This window comes from Syngnathus scovelli, chromosome 15, assembly GCF_024217435.2.
Source record: "Syngnathus scovelli strain Florida chromosome 15, RoL_Ssco_1.2, whole genome shotgun sequence".
Taxonomy (NCBI): Eukaryota; Metazoa; Chordata; class Actinopteri; order Syngnathiformes; family Syngnathidae; genus Syngnathus; species Syngnathus scovelli.
The window spans coordinates 837,630-863,428 of record NC_090861.1 but is presented as its reverse complement, the minus strand read 5'-3'; the positions used below and the strand labels follow the sequence as shown (position 1 = coordinate 863,428).

At 43.1% G+C, this 25,799-nt stretch overlaps 2 protein-coding genes across 5 annotated transcripts; both read right to left on the bottom strand.

Annotated features, from left to right (window-relative positions):
• Window positions 1–1,140: 1,140 nt before the first annotated feature.
• Window positions 1,141–21,107, bottom strand: nova1 (NOVA alternative splicing regulator 1). 4 transcript variants are annotated; one of them, XR_007486157.2, is made up of 7 exons: window positions 20,972–21,107; window positions 20,486–20,560; window positions 19,908–20,087; window positions 14,060–14,203; window positions 9,513–9,679; window positions 7,478–8,898; window positions 1,141–4,960 (listed from the first exon to the last, which is right to left on the bottom strand). XR_007486157.2 is itself a non-coding variant. In XM_049741653.2 (6 exons), exons 2-6 carry the CDS (start codon window positions 20,499–20,501, stop codon window positions 7,879–7,881), a joined length of 1,527 nt encoding a protein of 508 aa, XP_049597610.1. In that variant the 5' UTR covers window positions 20,502–20,560; window positions 20,972–21,107; the 3' UTR covers window positions 1,141–7,878. The 4 variants fall into 4 exon arrangements, 3 of the variants coding, with proteins under 3 accessions (XP_049597610.1, XP_049597611.1, XP_049597612.1); XM_049741653.2 differs by having other exon boundaries at window positions 1,141–8,898; XM_049741654.2 differs by lacking the exons at window positions 20,486–20,560; window positions 20,972–21,107 and adding an exon at window positions 20,174–20,397 and having other exon boundaries at window positions 1,141–8,898.
• On the bottom strand, window positions 20,664–24,470 carry kptn (kaptin (actin binding protein)). The gene is made up of 12 exons (XM_049741656.2): window positions 24,043–24,470; window positions 23,720–23,802; window positions 23,575–23,659; window positions 23,450–23,504; window positions 23,284–23,362; window positions 23,093–23,166; window positions 22,884–22,990; window positions 22,659–22,763; window positions 22,345–22,408; window positions 22,101–22,236; window positions 21,823–21,996; window positions 20,664–21,625 (listed from the first exon to the last, which is right to left on the bottom strand). Exons 1-12 carry the CDS (start codon window positions 24,242–24,244, stop codon window positions 21,467–21,469), a joined length of 1,323 nt encoding a protein of 440 aa, XP_049597613.1. The 5' UTR covers window positions 24,245–24,470; the 3' UTR covers window positions 20,664–21,466.
• Window positions 24,471–25,799: the final 1,329 nt, after the last annotated feature.

Genomic DNA, 25,799 nt, shown 5'->3' with positions numbered 1-25,799 from the left:
AACAGAGGTATCCATGGTTACATCAGGAGCCATGTTAAGAGAGCCTGAGTGCGTGTCTATTCTCAAGCAGTCATTACCCCTACCCCCTCCCCAAATTCATCATTTGAATACATCGCCTTTTCACCTCAAGATTTTCTAAATGACATTTGCACTTTATGCTTTCAATAATTTTGATGATAGACTGCTTATTAAACATCCCTGAATTATGAATGTAAATATTACTTGGGCAATTACCTGTGCGACTTTGAAGGATTGAAGTGATGAGTTTGGCTATTTCAGGGGCATTGAGGCTGCGGGGTGAAATATTGCATATGGTAGCATCCCAGTGCGACATATTTGCAGTCTTCAGAACAACCTGTTTCCTTGACAACGCAGTTTTATCATTCAAGCCCATTGCTACCTTGTCTCAAAGCAGGAATCAAATGTGGCTTGGCTTTCTCTTGCTGCAGGGATTCACAACACAGCTCAGACTGGAATGAAGATGTGCAGAAAGCGGCCTGGGAAATTAATTACTACTTGCATTGCATATTCAATGAGTGAATATACAAACAGTCATTAGGCATGAAATGAAAGCAGCACTGAATTAAGGAGATTGAAATGTATCTTTGATAAATGCATTCAAATATACAGTGAGTATTTGAGCGAAGCATTTGATGTCGTATTTGTGGCAGTGAAACAATCCGGAGGCAACATTATGTAGTAGGACGGCTTCAAAATGATGCGACAGTGAATTCACCGACCTTGCGTGTTTTTGGAATGCGGGAGGAAAGCAGAGTATCCACGCAGGCACGGGGAGAACATGCAAACTCAACACAGAAGAGTCCAGAATGGAACCTCTGCACTGAAAGGACATGCAAATTCATGTGTATATGATCTATTTGTGAATATAATAATTGCTATTGCTCAAATCTCTGCTAATCTTTACATAAAATAAAGGTTAAATTTAAATTTGTTCTGAGCAGTTTGTATCGTCTGCACTGGTTTATTTATTTATTGGTTTGGCTCGTTTACAGCTCATGATTCAGAAGCAACACTCCAGAAATCAAAGACATTTCAATTTCATGGGATGTATTGTTTGCTGTTCTACGTCAAGACAGACTTGGAGAGGACAAGGTGGAGAAAACCAAGAAACAAGACAAGTGATGTTAAAATGAACATTTATAATGACTCTGTTGCCGTCGCAAAAATAATCTTTAAAAAACAATTCATTATTAACACTGAAATGCTGACTTCACTGGTAGTCCACGAGTCATAAAACACAACTCACTGAATTTCTTTTACAAACACAGTACTACAGTTACATTAAATAGTCATTACCGTTAAATCTATTTATGAATAATGTTCAAATAAACACATAAAACAATGACACTTTTTTTTTCTTTTGAAAATCTTCCCACCACTCGATCCTCCCTCCCTCCCGCCTTGTCGCTGTCTTTGTCTTCAACAGTAATCATCTAGAAAACACTCTGCTTCTGAGATGTTTCTTTGACAAAAGCCGAAAACAGACTGGCAGCATAACAATGGTGCCTGAGCTCGAATGTTTGAAAATTACGGTGATGTTTGTCACGCGGAATGGATCCGATAAGCGTTCCAATCGACTAACATTAAGTTACGTATGTAGGCTTGCTGCCTTTTGGCTCAGTGCAGAATTATTTGGCACTCACTCTGACAAAGAAAATTGCCATAAAAACCTTTCACACATTCCCCCACAATGGCACGAAAAGGCATCGCCCTTATGTTTGTGAATATCATTTTGAAAAATTTGGGCCATGAAAATCCTTCACCTTCTCACATTCTCCTTGGCACAAAAAGAAAGAAATGTTCCCAATCAAAATACATCACTTTGCGTGACTTGAATAATTAGCGTGTATGCTGTCAGTCCATTTTTTTTTTTTCTCTGAGATGTAACAAACAGAGGTAAACCCAAGTTTGAACAAAAAGCAAATCAAAATAGTATAATCATGTTGCAATGTACTGGCATGCTCCCTTTCAGTGTTCAACCCTGCACATTAGCCAAAGAACCAGAAACAAAACAAAAAATAATCATAGCAGTTTGACAGTAAACATGGTGAAGTATATCCAAAGTATACATGAGTTCCTGGGGATGAAAAAGTCAACCAAGTTCATGGGAGGATAAAAAATAAAATCAAATGGCCACGATTGCCGATTGGCAAGGATCTTCTTTTCTCAGATGAAAGTTGTCAGAAATACCATTTAAAGGGTGAACACAGTATCGTGTGCTCATCGAACTGAAACGCAAACAGCGCTATCGGATAGGTGGCTGTTTGACACTGAGGCAGGCGCAAGGTAGATGAGGTTTTTAAGGGGGGGTGGGTGGATGGGGGGGGGGCAAGCAGCCGTAGCCAGTCTGTAGTGTTTAGCAGTCCTAGCCTTCTTGTGAAAGGGCGACCAATGTCCGGAACACATGTGGAGTGAATAGATTTTTTTTTTTGGAATGATACAGTAATCCATTTGGCATTCAGATATGGAGCAGTGAATGCAAAGGGGGGCTGGAAGCACACAAATATCACTCATGTAACTCGGCCTTCAGCGTTCAAATTGTTTTCCTCCGTTCTTTTCGTCATGTCGAGGTGGCAGAGAGAATCATCATTTTTGCTGGTGCTGATTACGCCTCTCAGACTTGACCGTAATATAAAAAACAAAACAAAAAAACCCCGCATCCCTTAGTTGCCTTCAGCCCCCCTCCCCCCAAAGAAAATTGGCTGGATAAATGATGTATATTTTGTAATTTTCAAGAGCAGTCAACAAAGATAGATATAAAAAAGACAAACTATAGATCCCTCTCACACATTTGTTCAAAACAAAGCACTCGGTGATTGACACAAACGTCTGCTGAAGGGAATGTGAAGGACAATGCGTTGGAGAGAGAGAGAGAGAGAGAGAGAGAAAGTGAGAGAGCGAGAGAGAGAGAGAGAGAGAGAGAGAAGAAACGTGTGCTACTTCTCGATTTTTGTCAGAGACTCCAGCCCTTTCCATCATTCACCCAACAGGATTAATAAATACAAATTACATCAGAAAAAAAAATGGTTTGCTTCAATTCACACCTACTATGACCGAATAATCAGTAAAGTGCAATTATGCAACAGCAAACAAATGACATAATGCCAGTGAAGTGGAAATTGGGTTCAACGTATCTGGTTCATGACAATGGCCGTGAGAGGCCTACCTGACTATAGGTGAAATCTGACATAGATATTAACTCTACATGTTTGTGACATTCCTGATAAAATCAAAAGTCATGGATACATTCATAGATTAGAAGTAGAAGCTTTGAAAAAACAAAAACAAAAAGTGACAGGTTATACGAGGCTCAACCTGTTGGTTCAATGAATGGTTGTTTAACAGCCACGTGTGTCTGATTCGGTTAAAAAAGGCGAAAAAAAAAAAAAGACAAAACAAGGAGCCAATTACATTTTCACATTTGCTTGTTTCCCTTTTTTTGTTTGTTTTGTTTAAACGTCTTCCTGAACCGATGATGTCTGGAGTTATCGACTGGAATCTGAGATATGGGTGCTGTTGTGTCAGTGCTGTTTTTCTGGGCCAACATGACAATAATAAACTCCTTCCCAACTCACGACATTAAAAACACAAGTTCATAAAAACATGAGGCGAGAAAAACTTAAGTACTCTACATTTGACTGCATGCAGTGTCGTCGTGAATGTTACGTACGAGTCGCCTCGCCAATTTTTGTCGACTTTTTTTTCCTCCAAAATGTTTTTCTTTGATACCATGCATTAGAAGACGTGCAAAAAGATAACACCTAACTCCACAAACACATTTTTTGGATTGTTAATGGCTATGTTATGGATGCTTATAACATGTTATGCTTAGTCCATGCTGGCCAATAGAGAGACATTGTGAAAAAACAGCAGTACTTAAGCCACAGGTCAAACAAACACGCAAGGGATGCATGGAGTGTAAAACAACATGGATCCATAAAAATCACAATCTTTTTACTCGTATTCTAGTATGTACGTACCTATGGGATCAAAACAATGCACAGACAGTGTCTTGTCCTTTTTGTTTTCTTACATCATGATTATCTTTTGTCAACTTAAAAGACAGTGTTTGGTTGGCACTTGATCAGCACTTCTAAACAAGTTATTGATATTTAACAATTGATCGCACACCTAGCATTTCAGAAGCTGCAGAGGTCTAGTTTGGCACAGGTTGTACTATGGAGTCTATTATTACTTATTCTCTTATCAAGACTTGACCGTACCGTCGTCCTCTGTACACCTTGTCGCCTGCTTCCCGTCCGGAGGAGCATACGTATTTCCAATCGCCCGACATCTTTTCAACTGAAATATTTTGTATAGTTGACTTATCAAATAGCAGCATCTTCATAACTTAGAAAAACAAAAGTACATGTAAACCTATTCATTCAAAAATTGTAGTAACTTCAAAGGTTCATACAACAGACATAAAACACAAAAACAGGACAACATGCTACTATATTGCTTCCAATATTCTTTACATTTTCTTACTGTCAAACGAAATCATCAGTGACAGGAATATGGACACCACCGCCACCACCACCAGCGACCGCTTGATGAGTCATCATAATGCACAAACAAATCGCAAAGCTAATCTTAATCAGGCGTAGTTGGCACTCTCATCATCCACACAAGTATAACATAGTTCACATTGTATTGACAACGCTGGACTGCATTTAGACTACAAACTAGAATAGCTACAATAAAGTACATATAGATCATATGACGTGACATATTGTATTCCACAGAAATGAAGTCTAGTCATTTTTCAGATAAGAGGATATGCATAAAGGATGTCATTGTTTCAGCTTGAGGTCACTAACAAGTTCCCCGCGTACTTTTCGTCCAACGTGTGCGTTCTGATCGCTTTTGTGACATGAGCTCCGTTTTTTTCAGCCGACATATGAATAGTCATGAATGCTCAACCCATATCTGCTCTCATCTGGGAAGAAGAAGAAGAAAAAAACAAAAAAAAAGTCTGCTTCCATTATTTTGCAAAATCTTACCTGTTCTCGGATTGACTGAATTGGACACTTTTTTTTTTTTTTTTTGAGTTAAAATTGCTGGTTGGTCTAGTAGTGGGTGTCACAGTTTTTTTGGAGGCAGGTGTTTTTCTGTGCATTTTAAGCCCGGTGAACTCCTGGCAAAATAGTATCGTACCCTTTCGACCTAGTGCATAACTCCCACCAGCAGCACACCCGACCGACACCGCTCATGAGAAGACGAGACGGGAGAAAGGAGAAAGAGGGGGAGAGGAGAGCACAGTGTACTGTACAGTGGGGTTGGGAGGAAGGAAGAAAGAAAGAAAGAAAGAAAGAAAGAAAGAAAGAAAGAAAGAAAGAAAGAAAGAAAGAAAGAAAAGCACAGAGAGCTAGCAGGTCACAGGTACAACCCGACAATGACGACAAACGTGTAAGAGGGGGAGAATAAGATGTTGAGAGAAAGAGGAAAGTGAATGAGGTGCAGAGAGATATTGTATTTGGCACTGTTTTGACAGAGGTTTGAAGAATAAGCTCCCTGCAATCAAGCAGTCCAGTTGCATTGATAAACCGACCCGCCCACCCCCTCCCTTGTTTTTGTGCTTGTATTTGATTCGACTATGCTAAACCACTGGGCAGTACTATTTCACACGTAGCCAGATTGGTGATGAAGAAGTCCAGGAAGAGAGGCCCGCCCCGTTACGGCAATCGCCTGAACCAAACGGTTACTCGGACCGTCCTTCGGTCGGTCCAAAAAAAGTGAAGGGAGGGAGGGACAGAAAGGGGGAAGAAAAAAAAAATGTCCACAAAAATAAATTTTCTTGGATATTACTCAGCTGTAAACACAAACCTCACGGTGGTTTGTTTGTTCAAACAACTGAACTTTTGATTGGAAGATGTGTTATCTGGGGGCGGGGCTCAGCTGTCACAATTTGAGAGCGTAAAAAGCAGTTTGCCTATCAGAACACATCCTCTAATTTAAGAGCGCTGTGCCTGTGCTGACGGCATTGGAAGATATTTATGATGTCAGATCTTCAGCTCTGTGTAACATACAGTAGATGTGCACGTGAAAATACACACACACACACACACACACGCACGTGTCCCAGAAGTGACAGACAAGCTTCACATTGTGTTCGTAATGTCTCACAGTGCAGTCTTCGTAGACTAAGAGTACTCAAGATGAACACAATGGATAGCAGCACAGAGGGAAGCCAAGGTATTCTTTTCAGTGCTTAGAAATGCTCAAAATAGTTGGCCTCCCCACTTTAGATTAACTATCATCCCATGACAGACAGTGATTGAAAAATATTGACGAGATACTCTGGCCGATGTGTTTTTTGGGATCGATAAAAGGCTTGCCCGGATGACGCCAAAGACTCCTTTTTGTCTCCATGCAAATCGAGAAGGATGCGAGCCTTCTTTTCAAGTGTCACTCGATTTCCCTTTCATTAGAGGATGCCTCCGAAGAATATTTGGTACCCTTAAATGTAAAGGCAATCGTTTTTGTTTGTTCGTTCACAGATGTGGTTGGATTCGCGCAGCATTCAGATGGAAGTGCAACAGCGGACACACTTCTCACAACTTGAGCGTGCAATATTTACTACGTACGTTAATTATAGGGATCACGTACACCGCAATAAGGCAGAACCACCGTCGGGTATTTTTGGGCCAATTTTACGAGATCAAAAATGCTTTGGTCATGGGTCGCATTTTCTGGGCTGAACCAGGTGGGAGATTTGGACGCCGTAATGGGGAAGGGATATCGGAAATCCTGTAGCACCAATAAAGGGTAAAACAAGTTATTTGGGGGGTTTTGTTGCCATGACTTGATCTATTTGAATGTTTGTGCATTTGTGGGAGCTATGTGTTTTTATGTTAAATATATATATATATATATATTGATACATTCCTGTGTGTCTCCTCTATCCTCTCACATGGATTATTGAGCCCCTGAACTATACTCGCAAACTGCACTTGTTTAGTTCACACTGGGCTTGACTTTACATTTCTTTCACTGCAAAACATTTGATCCCTGTAAATAAAAAATAGGCAAATATTTTTTTTTTCTTTACATTCAGATCAACCTGCATTGGCAGGTTTAAATAAAATGTTTGAATTGAATTTGATCATATTAATAAATAATGGCTAAGAATATAAAATACCCAAATTTTGAAATTTCAATTACAATATAAGATTTCAACAAATGTCAACATAGGTAAATAATTTGCTTGTTTTTTTTGTTTTTTTTTGTAAAACGGCTCCCTCATAATAGTGCCTTCTGCATTGTATACAAAGATTTGTGGAACAGCCCCATTATTTTGGCTGTAACCTCACTGGACGCACTCAACTCACCGGGAGCTGAGGTCTGCAACTGACATCGAAACCGTTGAACCGAGATTAAAAAGGAAAAAAACAAACTAAGAGGAAACGTAAATCAGCAATGAGGTTTTAGAGGAAGGTGAAACTTTATATCTCACCCTTGAATCTGCAGCTTGGCAGTGGAGCACTTCAGCTCACTTTGATCGCCATCATCAGAAAGGACTCGACACAAACTTTTAAAAAACATCAGGACGCGTCAGTCCTAAAACACATTCAGATATCACACACACACACACACTTGTCTTCGGTGTCTCCCCCTCCTCCTCCTCCTCCTCCCCCTTTTTTGATCCTCTCATTTGATTCTGAAATATTAAACAAATATTTGGACATTTCCCTTTCTTCCTCATTGTGACCCTCTAGGAATTCCCCCTCTAGCTCTGTCCTCATCCTCATCCTTTCCTTTCCTTTCCTTTCCTTTCCTTTCCTTTCCTTTCCTTTCCTTTCCTTTCCTTTCCTTTCCTTTCCTTTCCTTCCCTTCATCCTTCCCTTCTTCTCTCTTTTAACCCACTTTTTGCGGGTTGGTAGCACGCACGCCCTGCTCATACGTGATCCGCTGGCTGATCAGATACTGCGCTGCTTGTGTAGCTGCTGGCGACCCTGTTATGGTGACTTTACGGTTCCGAGTACCAGGGATGAACTCTCCCTTTTTGGAGATCTGGATGCGGGCTCCCGTTAGCTCCTGGTACTCGACCAGCGTTTTTCCTCCTTTGCCCAAAATGGCACCCACCAGATTTTCGGGTACAGCGATTTCAACCACGTCCTTGGCTCCGTCTGCGAGCTTCTCTGTGGCCAATAGGGAGGAGGCCATCAGTGGGGACGAAGCGTTTAGGTAACCGTTGGAAGCACCTGTAGCGGCCGCGAGAGAACCCAGGGAGAAGCCGCCCAGCCCCGTCGCCGGGTGGCCGGCGCTGCCGGAGGCGTCGCTAGCATAGGAGGCTAAGAGGTTAGCTGCGGCGGCGGCCGCCGGGTTAGCGCTGGCCGCGACTGCGGCGAGGACACCGGAGGCTGCTGCGGGGTTAAGGCCCAAGCCCAAGGTGTTGGTATTGTAGCCATAGCTGGCCAGCGTGTTGAGGGCTGATGTGATGGCCAGGAGGTCATTGCCAGAGAAGCTAGACATGGCGGCAGGGAAGGCACCCATTCCTGTCAAGCCGGCCTGGCCCAGGAGACTGGAGGCGGTGGCGGCTGCCGCCGCTGCGTTAGGCAGCACCTCGGCCGTGTTGGCGTACGGGGATCCGGTGGGGTTGGAGTTAGCCACCGGCCCGGAGACGTTGGAATAACTGATGTTGAGGCAGCTGCTGCTCTGAGGGTCCTCTTGGATCTTTTGGACTATGATCTCCACTGCCTTACGGTTCTGCTCAGGCTCCCCACTGATTGTTACCACTCGCTCCTGCAGGTTGATGCCCTCCGGCTTCTGGGAGAGCTGCACCCAAGCCCCTGACTGCTCCATCACCGCTTTCACTGTAGCTCCTCCCTTGCCAATAATCAGCCCAGCTGTGCTGTTGGGCACAATCAGTTTGGCCTGCGGAAAAATATAAACCATATATATATATATAGTAGCGGCAAAATGGAACCATTTGAGAGCACAAACAAAACAAGGGACGCTTCGGACCGAGTCGCTCGGCGCTTTGCTAGCACCTGCTAGCGCTGCGCGGTTTGTTAATCCTAGGGGGTTTAAGCTACAGCTGTCACATGGCTCTGTCTTGCTATGAAAACCTGAAGGTAAAAATAACCCCATACCCTCACTTTTTCCTGACCTTACCAGCCTGCGGGTCATGCCTCAGAGACTGACTAACAGTGCTAACGTATAAAGTCTTAGTAAACCGTGCCTACTGTATACAGTAGAGAGCGCACGCACCGCAACTAGAGTGATGGATGAGGTGACAACTCCCACCAAGTCCAAACAAAAATATCTCAATCGGCCTCTCGGAGAAGGCTGAAATGTAAGCAAGACTCTTGGATGAACTCATTTACTGGCAGCCCGGTTCATATCTTTCACGTCTATGCTTGTCAATGGGAGTGAATGAGTCACGTTGGGATCAATCGTCCGCCAATCGATACTTTTTCGTGATTTTGCAGATCTTTTTTTTAGGTGATGGTCGTTGTACGCAAAGTCTCGGCTTCACCCAAACGCACCTGTTTGATACGGTCGGGGTTGACGGTGGTCTGCGGCTGCAGTATGCTGACCGGTTCCGGCTTCTGAGCACTCTGGGGCATTTCTCGGACTTTTTCGGCAATGAAGTTGTGGACACCGTTGAGGGCTTCAACGGTACCCTGTATCAGACAGACGCGCTCTGTTGTTCCTACAATGACAGATTGCAAAAACAAGCCATCAGTTACTTGAATACGCTTGGAATGGATTTATGGGATTTGCCTAAATCTACATTCATATAAAGTCTTCCTGGCAGTGGAAGAAAATGTTCCTTGACATTCTACAAAGCGACCCAATTACCCAGCTATTGCTTCCTTCCCCCGTTTATACAATCAACGGAGAAACAGCTGAAAGAAAGAAGCATGCTTGGTTAGTGAGCCACAGGGGGGGGCGGGGGGGGGGGGGGGGGGGGGGGGAAGCGAAGGATTCCTCTTCAGTGATGTAACTCTTTCACTGAGTCTTACTTGCTTTTCAGTTCTAAGAGGCTCAACAACCTCTTGGGTTCTTTCGCCACCCACATTGTTACGCTCAATTTTAAAAAAAACATTCGCCCTTTTGTATCAACTTTCCTGTCTTGCTCTCTCTGTTCAATTTTATTGTTGCTCAGAAAATGACAACGCTACTCAGGAGATTGCGGACCTCCGAGGCTGAACATTTCTGCTGGATTGGGCATGATGTGAATTTCCAGACACATTAAACGCGCAGCTGATGGGTTCGGGCCCACGCGACCCACCTTGCCACCCCTCGACAATGAGAAAATGGAAATTGCTTCGGCTAATTTTACAGACATATTATGGTTATTAGTTCATTAGAAAGCAACACAGACAAAACACAGGAGTGCGAACGTGACCTACTTTCAAACCTTTCAAAGTTTTTCTTCGGTCACGGCTCCAATGTCTGTATAGGAGAATTAGTGGCGCAACCCCCAGCGTTATTCTAAGCCCCTAATTGCCCTTCGTCATCATAATGTGAGTTACAAATGATGAGCAAAGCCCCAGCACTCAAGCGGCCATCTTTGGATGTAAAAGTGAGTGTGTAAAAATCACATTAGGAATGTGGCTGTGTGAAACCCGTGTGGATAATGTTCTGTGTTGCTCAAGAGCAAACTCCAGTGAGTCTCAGGTATATGTCAGGCCCTTTACGCGCGGGAAAAGTGCTAGTTTTAGAATATCTCTGGGGCAGCATGACTGTCACGGGAATCGAGAGCAAAAATATCTTAAAGCTTGCATTCGCCCGTATTGTCAGCATGTGAAAATAGCAGTGACTGATTCATTTTTTCATTTTCTTTGTGATTTCTCGGAACTCCAAAGAAAAAAAAGGTTTGCAATTACAGCAATTTTCTTTTTCTTGACAAAATCTGAAATTAACTGCATATGTTTACATGAGTGTATTTTAGATCCACGACGGCCTGAGTAAATCCTCCTTTACAAAGGAGCCGTTTATGCATTTATCCAAACACAAGGCATGCAGAGAAGCAAATAAGCAGGCAGCAAATGAAATGGGACCAAACAGTTGGTGCTGTTGCACCTGCTGGTCATTTTTGAAGTGACAAAGTGACAGAGGGAAGCGTGCCAGCCAGCACAGGCTTTTAACCTAATGTGTGCTTTTATGTCAACGCATAAATTCCTAACACGACACTGTTTTAGTTCAACTATTGTTGCTTTATAGCCACGTTCAAAGGAATGCAAAATCCAGGGTATGTTTTAAAATAAACTGCGTGTGTAATGTTCTATTAATCCTCGACAGTCCTTTTCATTAGTTGGAAAAAGATACACCACACACATCCGTGAAACACTAATTGTCCAACAAAAGCGCTTTCACCACACTGCGTATGAATATTAAAACACCGTTTGTGTACTATAGCCATAATCACATTTTTGCCTGCTGGCAGAAGCAAAAATAAATAATAAATGAATCAAAAATGGCTAGAGTAACTTATAGTGAGGATACGTGCAAGCGTGTTGCCTAAAAATGCAGCTTTAAATGTTCGCAGTGATGACGTGCAAGCATCTGCCAATCTAATGGGACAATTATCCATTTGACCACCTAAAGCCGTGCCCTATACTGTCGGTGATCGATTTGGCCATATCTTCTCTAAGCTACGTTATTAATATTTCAGGTCTTGAGTCGCAGGGGGTACAGAAATGTTCCTGAGAGTTTCAGTCCCGCAGCTTTGTCAAAGATAGCGGTGATTTTCTCTCATCTAGAGTTTGGATGAACAAAATTGTAATTCTTCTTCTTAGTTGCCTAAGATATCATTGCGAGCAATGTAATCCCGCCGCAGTTTTAAATCGACTGTAAGATGATGCTGTATGCTCCCAAAAACTCAATTCACATGGTAAATTAAATGATGTGAGACTCAGACAGTTAACAAAGAGTTCTATCCTTATTTGACAATCATGTGAAATTGACACATTCACTTTATGAGTGAATATTTCATGTGATGTACGTGGGGGAGGCAGTTAAATCAAAACCACGACTAACAGTAGAAGAAGATTTTCCTATCAGAGTTTAAAAAATAGAAATTGGGTATATGCAAGACTACTTTTTTAATGCTGTGTCTCGGGAAAACATAACATCCGGTATGAGGATATGGCGGAATGCAATGAACAAGCCGCTAATTGCAGCAGGCTTAGCTCTTTCAAACTAATACACATTGTGACAAGTGACAAAATTTGAGAGGTGAAAGGACAACATTTGAAGAGTGTGGTGTTAATGGTCCCTGAAAGCCATAAAAGCTGCCTGTGCCTGGCTTTAGTGAGCTAGCTACCAGGTGTTAACAGTCTCGGGGTGGCTTGTAAAACAAAGATTTGTTTTCAAGGCAAATGTGTACAAAAAAAAAAAAAAAAAAAAAGCATTCCATGGCAGACTTGCAAGTCATATTTTAGTATGAGGTCATCATAAGAAGCAAATCTTAAAGAAAGCCAGGAGGGAAGGGAGAAGGAGAAGGGGAAGAGGAAACTTGGCCTGCGTTGGAGGAGCTGCAGTACAGCTGGGAGAGGGGTCACGTCTACTGAGAGAGATTGAAACAGGCTATTCTGGGCCAGGCCGGCCAGGCCAGTCCCGGCCTGGCCCGGCCCACCTGTCCCCTCTCACATACAATCATGCATCATCCCCACTCTTCACTATCTCCACTCACTCGTCCGAGGCCTAATTTTACAGTCCCCATCAGGACTTTCATGTTTCTGACGGCGGTCGGTGTGAGGTGAGGTGAGGCCTGCCGACTGCCTACTGCCTGCTCGCCTTGCCTGCCTGCCTGCCTGCCTGCCTGCAGGAGAAAATGGCTGCAGCGGTTGTTGTCTCCCTGATTTTTCCCGTGAGTGATGGTACCGCTGCTGGTGTGTGCTCAGACTGCCGCAGGAAGACAGATGAGGGCGTGATCTGTGTGTAATGGTATTAGCATGCTACATCAGCCAAAATGGCCAGTGATTTATCACCAAAGGTAAAGCACGTTGCAGAAATATCTCTTTGTTCAAACGTCGAGCTATTTCAAATAAAAGCACTTTATTTCGGAGCAGTTGTTACTTGTGTGGGCCAATCAAATGGTTGCCAGCCAGCCAGCGCTCGCCATGAACATCTTCATCTTGTCACTCGTCACAATTATGAGACGGGCAAAGCAAATGGGCCGAGCAGGTGGCGGCCTATGACTACGTGAACAATACAAAGAGATGTCTTTGTGACCAAGATCACCACATATTTTCCAATTTAAAAGCAGTAAATTGTGTTCGAAATATGAGGAGTACAGGGAGGATATGCTTTTGATTGCATCATTCTATAAACATCTGGACCTAATAAGCAGTGAGGTGCACAGCACCTGTTACTTTTTTTATCTTCTAGCGGTTTGAAGCATCCCCTGAGGCATGAAGGACAAACACAGACTCCTCTACGGCTCAGGCGTTTGTGTATGGGGGGGGGGAGGATAGAACAGCCTCCACTTGTTGCAATGTCTGTGTTTCACTGAATAGACCACATCCCTCTTGAATAATACGTATAATTCAGATTGGTGGTTATAACATAATATATATATAGTACACACGCACAGTGGCTATAAAAAGTCTACACACCCCTGTTCAAATGGTATAAAAAGATTAAGACCAAGATAAAAATGTTGATATTACTGCCAAGATATTTAACCATATTCCCATCAGACCATAACACATTTCCGTGAAAAATGATTTTCTTTGTGAGATGAGGCTTTGGTCTCTCTAACTTTAAGATACACACTATGACGAGGATGATGACAGAAATCCCTGCAGCTCCTTGAATGTTGCCGTGGGCCTGTTGGCAGCCGACCTGACCCATCTTTGCTATCTTTTCATCAATTTTGGAGGGACATTCACTTCTTGGTAATGTCACTATTGTTACTGCTGTATTTTCTCCACTGCTTACAATGAATGACTTCATAAATACTTTTGCATCTTTTTCCTGTCAGATAGTTTTGAACGGTGCAAAAGCTCTCTGTGCACCATGGCTTGTGTGCTACAACATTTTTATTTTATTTTTTTTACAAGACTTATGAAAGACCTCTTACCTGGGTAGAAATCTTTGGATTTCGACAGCTTAATGGTGGCACCCGTCTCTTTCTGTAGTTGTACAATGGTCTGGCCGCCCTTGCCGATGATAGAGCCGGCTGCATAGCTGGGAATCAGCACCTTCAGGAAGTATTCACCCTCCTCTGTGAGAGACAGACAGACAGACAGACAGACAGACAGACGCGGAATGTAAAAAAGGGCTCATGTTTCATAAAGTTGCCCTGCAAGATGATCATTTACACCTGGCAGGGGTGTCAGTAGTTCAGGAGCCACGGGTAGCCTCATTTGCTGTCAAGTGGGCCAGACCAGGAAAATCAGATCATCAATAACCACAAAAAAAAAAAAAAAAAAAACATATAAAATGAATCATACGAAAGAGCTCAGCTTTCTTTAGAAATGAATTTGTTTTGTGATACAACAGTTCATAGGTATTTGGAAGTTAAGAAATACAGAATCAGAAATGAAATACATTTATGAGATTCAATTTCCCTCCATGTTCATAATAAATATGGAAGCCTACATAAGAGTCCTGAACCGTACAAACGAACTTTAGATTTTAAACATACATAGACATATTTCATGGACAATAGTATTCCATCACACTGAACCAAATATGGAATTGCACATTTTTAAACCCTAACCACACCAAAGATTCCTCTTCACAGAACGGGCGAACATCCAGCTGGCCACACTGAAGCCTCTCGCAGGCCATTTTTGGTTCACCAGCCTTACGTTTGCCACCATACTTGGGTCTCATTACCTTCACAGCCAAACAGTTTCAGTAGCACACATACATATCAAGGTTTAAATCAGTCTAGTGGTGTGTTCTGTGTCCTGTCCTAGATATTTTTCAGAGGAAATGATGACCTTCTTTCCGGCTTGCAAGGGCCTCATTTAAGCTGTTTCCAGTGGCTTTTAACCAGGCTGTGTTCAAATGCAAAGCCATAACAATGTCACTCGGCATTACTTGCTTATTAGTAAAGGAAGGATGCGGACGTTTTCAATGCAATGAATGAAGCAACATAGCCATCTATCAAAGCAAGATGGCATGAGAGGAATGCAGAGCAGCCAAAAGCACAAATTAGTTTAGATTGCTACCATTTTGGAAGGGGCTGCCAAAAGCCTTTCTCAGGTTTTCCCATAATAGTAAGAAATTGACAACAATGCATTGCTGCCAATAAAATCCGGACGGATGCTAAATTTGTATTGACCTTGAACGTAAATAAATCCAGAGTGGGGCAACGATTTTGTGTGAGTCGAGAAAGACGGAATAAATATCTATCATAATGATGTCATACTAAACATTGTACACCGACCGGTTCGGTGGTATTCTGGAGCCCCGTTACAAACGATGCCCCTGCATCCCGATTCCGATGCGGTGACGTCATGTTCACTCTTGTTCGGCTGCCTCAAGGGTGACGCCGCTTCAATCGGCAGAGACGTAAAGGAACATGCTTACAGTTTTTTGGAATGAGCATTTTTTTCGCTATTTTTGCCCTCCCCCCCATCCACACAATCAACGGTGGCAGGAGAAAGACAAACGGATACGAGTGGATCAACCTGTTGCCACCATTATTGAACATATTTGAGAGAACATGGAACATAAAGAAAGTGCATAGCCTGAACGTAAGGCTCTTTCCACTTGACATTAATATGCCCCTCATGTTCCATTCAGACACACATTTGTTTGGAGTGCACCACCCAAAATGAAAGGTTCCACAAAACACAGACATGTACGTGACAGTTGTGAGAATTATGGCCACGTTTTCTAGACATTATGAATTCGCCTTGTCAATCAACCAGATTCTCTCCATTTGCTATTTCTATTGTCCAAATGAAAATGTAAGCAATACCACTATGTGTATTTTTTTTCCCCGCATCGCCTAATCTTTCGATTTTCACGGCGTGCACTGGCAATCTGTTCCTACGCAATCCTCACATTGAAAAAGAATAAAATGACCTTGGTGCAAAAAAGAAAGATCACGCACCATCGACATGGTCGCTGCCAAGTATTTGAAGGCGCGACTACTATTGGCGAAATTCTATCAAATGTCAGCACGGCCGAGAATTGGAAGGGAACGACGAAGCCGGTGGCAGAATCCAAACGTCGAAAGACCTGTTGTTGACAGACGAGCCCAAACCCACTGCGTAACTTTCGGCTTGGCATCAACTAAACCCGAGGGGGGGCCAGGAAACCACCACGGTTCTCTCCGTCACCCTTGCAGTCATGTTTGCAGTCATTAGTCAATAATTAATTCCAACCTAGTGTCTGAGATCACAGTAACAGGTTTTCACGGCATCATGTGGTAGAGTAAACACGGCAATCTGTTGCTGGGGCACATTGGGACGCTGAGCCGGCCGGTGGGGGTGCTAGTTCAAAGCCCTTCTTCTTACAATACTGGGAGGAGATGCTGAGCCAAATAGATTTGGTTAAGTCATCCAAGGGGGATGGGTCAGGAGGCGATGCCGTCCGTCCGTCCACGCTCCCTCCTTCCCACAACCGGTACGTACCTCATTCTGCATCTCAATCTACGTACTAAGCTGGCCGCCACCAAAAGCAGGCGGAAGCAAAATGACCGCGCACGGACACATGAATGAAGTGAGCAAAAGTCAATGTCTTGGAGATGGATGGATCAATTCAACAAGTCAGAGGAGGAAAAAAAAAAAAAAAAAAAAGAGTTTGGAGGGCTTACCCATTCTGAGATCTGCTGCTTCTCCGGTCCTGTGTCAGATCGCCATCAATGCCGGGACACAATCTCAAAAGGGTGTCTTAACGTTACCCTCGGCATAGGTGCGACCGTAGTGTTGAGGAATGTGGCCGCTGGACCTTTTTTTTTTTCTCTCTCTCCCCACTGAGGTCTGTTTCATCGGCGGGTGCAGAAAAAGAGATTTCACCGCAGCGTCCGAGTCATGCCTGCAGCTGGCCACAGCCTCAATTGTCTGCAAAAATGCTAATGCAGACTCTCAGTGTTTTCAGTGAAAGACGGCACGCATTGTTCGAGCCTGCATCGGTGTGAAGGAGGAGGGGGGGGGTCTTCCCTGCCGCATCACCCTTTTCACTGCTCTCATCCATATTCATCGAGTGGCCTGTCCATCTGCGGCAACGCGCCGGAATGGCACTTCGCTCGGCCAATGGCTGGTCTCCTCTCGCCGCCGCGTCACGTCCCCACCCCCAGAAAGCCAGTCCCAAAAATTGAATTTTCTTCCCATACTCCGCCTCTTTTGACGCAGCACTATAAAGTATGGCAGTCCCTTCCCTCACTTTTTTTTTGGCGGAACCCGACAAGGTGAAGCATTGAGAGGGGGGGGCCACTTCGGCCGTCAACGGGCAAGCGTGTAGCGTGACCTTCACCGCTGACCGAAGCATTGTATTGATAACCTAGGCTGGATGATAAAAAATGTGGAGGAGGCGTGATCGGAGACGGCGTGCCTGCCGTACGCCACCCACTCGCCTTCCCCCCCCCCCCTACCCACCCCGGTCCCTCAGACGGCCATGTTTGAGAGGGCGGAGGGGCTCATCAACCATTGCAAATGGCAGTGCCGCAGAATGGCGGAGGGGGGTGATGAAGCCAATCACTACGCCTATAAATCCCCACACCGAGTGGGATCTTAAGAGAGTGCACATAAAGAGCCGCAATGTGCGTGTCTTTTCAACTGGCTGCGTGTAGACACAGCGGGTCCGGCGTCATTTAACACAACATTCTGCCGGCAAAAAAGGGAGGTGCTTTTGCATCATCATCATCTACCGTGAATCCAGGCCTAATATTGGTCTTGCAGCCTTCTAGAATATTTGACCAGTGTCATACTGACTGTATATAGACACAGCTTCCCCATAGACTCCATGGAGCTTTCACTTTGCTCTATCTTCTTTCCTATCCCCCCCCTCTCTCTCTCTCTCTCTCTCTCTATCTCTCTCGTTCTCTCTTTCCCCACCACCTGGCAAATTCACAGTCCGCTCACGTCACATCGCTCTGCAAGGGCACCTGTGTCCTTCCCACCCAAAAATTCAAAGAGAAAAAAAAAAAACAAGTAGGCCTCACATTCCTGTGCCAAACCCCCATTAGCGACAAAAATTGTAATCCTAAAATCAAGTCACACGAGCATTTTGTATATTACTACGCACTTGCCAAGAAACACAGGCTCGAGCGAAATGAATGAAATATGTTCATTTTGAGAAGAGGAGGGCAGTGGTGATAAAAGAAGAGGGATCAGCCTCATTTGCCGTGTCTTTGGCTTCTAACGCTCGACGAGGGGGGGCTCGGCTCTAAGAGCACAGGCGCTTTTTTCTTTGTTACAACTGACAGTCATGTTAATGATCAGTTTGCTACAAGGAACATGATCGATATCAAATGCGGACAAGCGCTGGGCGATGATAGTGCTGGCTCAGTAGCGTCTGTCCTACAATCCTACCTATGTCATGGGAGGTGATGCTGAACGCTACGTAGCATTTGCAATTTATGCACTAACACAAATGAATGGCATTGTATTAAATGTAGCATTGTGGTGGTGCATGGCTGCTGACATGCACGCCGCATGCACCTTCCATGTGACTCTCTGCAGATTTCATTGAAAATGCAATTATAGGACTTGCAAATGGCTATCAATTAATTTAGCTCGAAATAAGTGTGAGCTCTTAACTTGCAAAGTGAGAACGCCGTGTGATTTCTTGGCACCTTTGATTTCAGGGGTGCAGACTGGATCCATTATAATATGACTGATGGCATAAAGTAAGAGATGACATTTTAGAGGAGAGGTGAGAAATAAAGTACTCCTTTTGGAGAAAATATGAGACAAAATGGACAGAGTGCCTGGGAGATAGAGGTTAATAATTCTGTCAACTGATTGTTGATAAATGTGTACTGAGGCAGAATGAAGTGCACTACGTGGCTGTAATGATATTACCTGGGGGGGGGGGAAATGAGCTACACTCACGCAGACGTCCTCTTTGCAGCAACTGGCACGGAAACAAAAGTTCACAACATTTAAAGGGGGAATCTGCCAGGTCATAAAAAAATTGGGAAAGTGACAAGTAACAAGTTCTTCTAGTGAAATCTGCTTTCTATGTCAAAGCTCAAATTTGGCATTGACGATAAACTTAGTGAGCAATGATTCCGATTCCGTTTCTTCTTATTCTTACATGCTCTGTCTGCACCTGAGAGCATTTGTGTTTAGGTTCAAGTGGGCTGTCACCTCTCCGTGAACTTCCTGCCAGATGTGTGACCTCAAGGACTCACAAGACACTGCACTGTCAAACCTATTCTGTTTTAATTTCACACTGAGCATAATTCAAATTTGTCAAGGGAGATTTAAAACTGTATTTATCTTTTTTTTTTCTTGCTGCCAAACCTTTTTATGTCTCGCGCGGCAAACGACAACTGAACAGAGAAACAGATGGTTAACGGTGAAAAGATTACTTCAAATTTTCTTCTCCTTTGCTTTTTAAAGACTTTGCATAATAGAAGCCATCACTTCTGCTCTGAATGGACGTGCGAGGCAAAGAGGGGGGCTGGATTGATATGCAAAAGCGACCTGCCATAAAGAGGCCACTGTGTCAAGGCGTGTTGAAGTAACAACCGCATGACACACACACACAGACAGACACACACACGCACACAAATCCTCCCCCCCTTCCCCCAAAAAAGCGCCAAATGCACAGGTGCAGCACGTAGGGGGGGTTGAACACACTGCGTGAATATGCATCTAAGCTACGCTGGCTTGTTTTGCAAGCAGCGGGTTCACATGCAAGAGCGCAAATTGGTGTTCCACAAGTGATTGCAAAAGCGTTGTCGATGGGTAGGATGGAAGAATCGCGACGGAAAGAGCCGCTTGTTATTGGGTTCTTCTTACCTCCAGTATTGGTGCGCTTGGTACAGCCGGCCTCCTCCGCCGGAGTTTCCAGCGGTCGCTTACGGGAGTCCGAGTTGTCCGCCTCCATGTGGCTTTGCTGCAGGTTAGCCGTTGAGTATATTCCGTTGTGGTCCATCGCTGCTTCGCCACCCCCGGCCATCATCTTTCCAGCCCCCGGAGCTGGAGATAAATTTGTGCTAGTCCCTTGCTCACACACTCACTCGCACGCGCGCACACACACACACACACTCACACAGCGCCCTCACCAGCAGCAGCAGCACAGCCGGATGACGCGCACCGCCAAATGAACAAGTTTTGGGGGCTTGAATGGTTCGAGTGGGACTCCACTCTCCGCCGTCCCTTACTGAGCTAAATATAAATTCCATTGAGGGACAGGCGGTCTTCAACGTGCTCTCCAAGAGCGCGCTCTTTATTGTTGACGCGCAAAACAAAACAGACCTGCGCCCTCCTCCCACCAAAAAAAAAAAAAAACTATAATAATGGTGGTGGCACTTTACGAAGATAACCAGCCTTTAAAACTAAGCTTCGGCGCTGGGAGGGGAAAAAGATATTTTTACCTTTATTTAACCCCATCTTTCTCTTCCATGTCCTCAAGCGCAGCTGTTGTTATACGTAGAAACGTAGTTGGGGACCTTCAAAACATTTACAAAAATGTCAGGGTTTTATTCACTTTTGTGAGATACTGTTCGTGTATATGACACACTGACAGTTTGTGAAAAATAAAAATGGACCATATGACAAGTCAAAAGTTTACTCATGGAATTTGGCTTTTTGGACAACAGAAATGTAACCTGACCCAAGTACATACACATTAAAAGTCTTAGAGCTCACATATCATGATTATAAAGCCTTCCTTTTTCCATTTTACTCCTTCAGTTGTGGTCTGTATAAAATTTCACAATATTTATGAACACGTCTTGTGAACAAGCACTGCAGTCGTTAAGCAGTAAGCTAATGCTAGCGTTAGCGAGAAGCTAACGAATGCATTTAACACATGATTGATATGAAAGTGAAATATTATTTTGGTGTCATCTCAAGCTTACCACTTTACTGTGTCCGTCGTTTCAATAGATTGAAGGAAGTGAACCCTGAATGAAACGCAAATCCTTCTCTCCACTTCTGCATCCTTGAGTTGATTGGACTGCGATCAAGATGGCGGATTTGTGAAACCGTTTGGCTGCACCCTTTACCTTGTTTGGTCGTACCACCCCAAAGACTGGGACGTAAAACGTAAAAAATATGTCAAAGAAAATGGATCAAATTGAAGAGGGTTAAAAAATATCCTCCAAACAGATTATAAAGGGATCTCTGCAGCACCTGGTGGAATTAGATTAAACTTTTCTACAATCCTGGAGGCTCCAAGTGCACATTAAAATGTATTTAAAAGCTAAAAAGTGGATTTTCCATATGTCTGCTTTAATTGGATAAAATGTTTTCGTCAATGATGCTGAATACCTTTACAAAGTTATGAGTGTAAATATGAAGGCAAAATAATATTGATATTTTTTTTTTAAAATGTACCACCAAAACACTTTTTGTTAATTTGCAGATGTATGAAGAGTGGTGTCCTCCTTAGCAATATCCTTTTCATGGGTATGTCGACCCTCAGTTGAGTTTGGCTTGGAGTCAACACTCAGAGCTGCCACCCTCCTGGCAAGACGCTCCAAGACCAGATCAGCAGTGCTGGTGAGACTATGCTACAATGACACAGAGAGCACATAGTCAAATAAAAGATTTGTCAACTTGATATTATTCCCCAAGCGCTCATTTGAGGTCAGCAATACACTTTTTCCACTTTTGTGCTGAGTTGGCGAGAAAGTCTACAACACAGCGGTGCAGAACAGCGGCTGTGGATTTGATTACCATCATAAATCTCTTGTGTGCCACCACATACCTGTAAGATGTGCAGTCCCTTCAGCGTGAGGACAGCCAACTCTCTCAAACCATCCCCAGTCAAGTCCAAGTAGATGATTGACAGCAAAGGACTCTTGAAGCTCCGTCGCCACAACAACTCAAAGCGTCCTTCCTCTCCTCCTGTCCCATACTGGAATTTATAACAGAGAAGTTCCTACACAGGTGGATGGAAAAACAGTTTGCACAGTTATTCATTTGGCCTCTCTCATCATCTATCCAGAAATGTGGAGACTTGTGTTGGCCTCCGGACTTTATGACCTGTCCGTATGTTCCCAGCAGCACTTCCTTCTGCCCATCAAAATCCAGGTCAATAACCAGAGCACAAAGCACAGCATCCCACTGGTCACTGTCAGCGAGGCATAACGAGTGGGACAAGCCTCTCTCGTGGACATTTCTAGAAAACAATAGGCTGGTGGAACTCTGGTGTAATAGTATATATTTTTTGCTGCACAAATTCAAATGACTTGTTCATTCATGACCAAAACATGATAAACGGGATCACCTGTAGACAACCGCCATCTCTATTGTGCTCGTTACTAGAAGGTTGTAACCTTCAACTCCAAAACCTGAAAGAAAATAACAGAGACTTCAACATAGTATCACTTCAATGCTCATTTAAGTTTTAATGGTACTGGCCATATCGTTGATATCATACATTGGGTATCATTCTTTTGACTTTATTTTTTTTAGCCAAGTATGTTAGCTAACTAGCGCAAGCTATTTTTGTTCATTTGTGTTCTCTGAACAAACAAACAAATTGACAGTTTTGTTTTTGATGATTTCCCATGAAAAATAGAAAGAAAAAAGAAACATTACTTTTTTCTCCGCCGGGCATCTCAGGCTCTGTTTGGCAAAAGAGAGGAAAAAGCAGCACAATGGAGATTGGACTGTCAAACTGAACGCGCCAGCTCTGCAGAACCTCTGTTAAAAACACAATACATCAAGTTACTAAAGACACATGCACTTCTTAGCTCAAAGATTGTGACTTGAACCACTGCAAGTCTAAGGGGGGGAAAAAAGTATTTCTTAGTGTTGCCTCACCTGGCTCCCACTGTTTGACTAAAGCCAGTCCAACACAGCCGTTCTGGCAGCCAAATGCAGACAGTCTTCGGCCATCAGGTATGCACAACATGTCCATCCATAAAACACTGTGAGGGGGGCAGAAACACAACAATCAAGAAAATATATATATATATATATATATATATATATATATATATATATATATATATAGATATAGATAGACTAACTTGCTGGGCAATTGCTGTAGCTCTGGGAAGAGTCTCTCTACTGGCTGCTCTTCAAACTGGTGGAGTGAGGCATTCTGTTGAAAACAAAAGTTCTGTCATCACCAATGGGTCAAGCTAAAACAGACTTAGTATCTAAGCCGCTATACCAAGCCAAATATTGGAATCTGGGATACCCCACACCACACACAAACCTCCTTATACAGGTGGATCCTCTGGTCGTGACCACTAAGCAGAAACACGGTCTCTCTGTCTCCATCGTCACTCTGCACTCTAATACGAGAGAAATAGATACATAGAACAAAAAGATTGAATGAAGCTGTTGGTGACCGTACTCAGTGTATGCATAATGGAACTTACTCTGTGTGGTACAGCTGAAAGGGTGTGAACTGCAACTCCAGATTTAGGCAACTTTCTGTTAACATCAGTTTAAGATGCATCATTTCAGAAGGAGATTGAGTTGAAGTGGCCACAAGTGTACTCACGTGCAATTGACTCCAGGTTGAACTCTGAGCCAGGCTCATAGTCGCAGTAGATATTCAGGAATGGGGTGGCTTTGTCCCCAGAGTCCTGTTAGAAAATAACAATGATTCAAATATTCAAATCATATGCTGACTTTGCAATATTTACCTTGATGAATGTGATGCCCACCACAAGGCCGCTTTTGGGTGAAGACTTGTTGAACGCATCTATTGACACAATCTCTGCATCAACTAGATAGATGAGAGATTAAAATTCAGCAATATTGTTTTAAAAATCATTGTCAATCATAAAATCAATATTATTAGAACTTGGCTAGGGGGGCAATTACCAATCAAATCACAATAATGATTTCAAAAGTATAACTTTCTTTTAGAAACGTTAGAAGTTGACTCATGTATTGGCTTAGATCAAGAAAGTAAACAACAGATTGATTTATGGTTTGATTTCATTTAGCTGCCAAATAAATCTACCTGGTATGTAGGTGAACTGAACTTCTTTGGCCACTGGTCTAATTTTTTGCTGTAACTCTTGGTAGGTGAAGCTGACAACCTTCCCTTTGAGTGTAGCCGCGAGCAGCTCTTGTTCCCCGGCCTGACACAGTCCATAAATGTTACTCTGGGAGGGGAAGCGGCTAAAACTGTCCTCCACGAAGGGATACATCTCTCCGAACATGATGTAGAAGGTTAACAAGCTGCCCAACACCACCAGGAAAGTCAAGTCTTCTCACTTTGCATGGCTTTAATTTAATAGCTACTCCCGTTTACTGGCTGCAACCCACAATGCTCTCAATGGCAACAACAAACGTTGTACGAGTAAATAAACATCTTTTATTCGTATTTCGGATAACATGGTCTTCTTCTTCGTCGTCTTTTTATTTTTCTTCTTCGACTTCTTCTGCTGCTTCTTCTTCTTTTTTTTCTTCTTCTTCAAGCGAACCAACGTGCCTACATAACGGCCATTTTGGAAGGGGCAACATCGCTGTTAAAGGCAATGCATTAACGCCGTAACTTGCTCATTAATGTTAAACAAATGACTGGCCGATTTCTTTTTTATTGCCAACTGATCTCAGTTGACACAAGACAAAAACTAAAACGCAAATTTAATTTCTATCTCTTTTTTCTACACGTATTTGCTTTTACTCACTCGCGCTTGTCAAAAGTTTCATTGTCTGTCCACTAGATGGCAGTAACAGTTCACTCATCAACTTGTCTCCACTTTTATAAAAGGCTTCATTTTTTTAAAGGTCGTTTGCTTTATCTGTCCAGAGTCCAGAAGAAGGAGTCATTGAATGAGAAATGAGCCAACCACAACTAGTTCATGATTAAACAATAATTGTCACTTCATGAACCATGCAGGACTGGGTCACACAGACCCACACCAGTAAGACAAAATCATTAAAAATCCCTTTTAATTTCCCTCAAGAGACCAGCCTACAATTCAGAGAGCGCACCTAATATTCAGAGATGGATAGTGTGTTATATTATGGCAATGGAGAGGCACGCTTGGTGGGTTTGTCTGTCCATCCCAAAGTGTCAAGCATACAGTAAAGCTGTTGCTCCATATTGTGATAGTTCAGAGGTGACAGTGTGCTACACCCCCTCTTCTCCTAATAGCACTTGCTAATCCATCTGCAGGATTACTGTCCATTGTAATCACTCATCCTCCCCACTGACACACCTCAACTCACACCGCACTCGGTCGGGACTCATTAGGCTCACCTATACACGTATAGGTGAACAATATATAGCTAGCTAGCGTAATGCAACAGATTTGTTTGCGGTCATTTTTTTTTAATCAAATGTGACTATTTTATGTTCATGCCACACTTGAATTTTGCAATCATACTGAGCTCCTAAAAGACTGCATGTCTAAAGTGTTACTTTAGACATGCAGTCTTTTAGTCTTTAAAGTGTTACAAAACTGCAATAATTATTATTGAAGTAGATTTTTAAAAAAACTGTTTTTGATGTTAATGAACATAAAAGCATTGAAGTCCATAGAATATGTTGTCGTCTGTTGTAAATAGATTCATTTGCTGTTAATAATTAATACATGGGAAGAGAACCTTGGAAAAAAACCTCATCTCAAATCCCAATTGTAATATTAAGAGCAATAAAAATCACAATTACATTTCAAAATTGATCTGCCCAACTAAGCACTCACTCCCTATCACTTTGAGGTAACATTCTCTCCCTTTTTCCATCTATCTTGTGTAGATGTAAAAAAT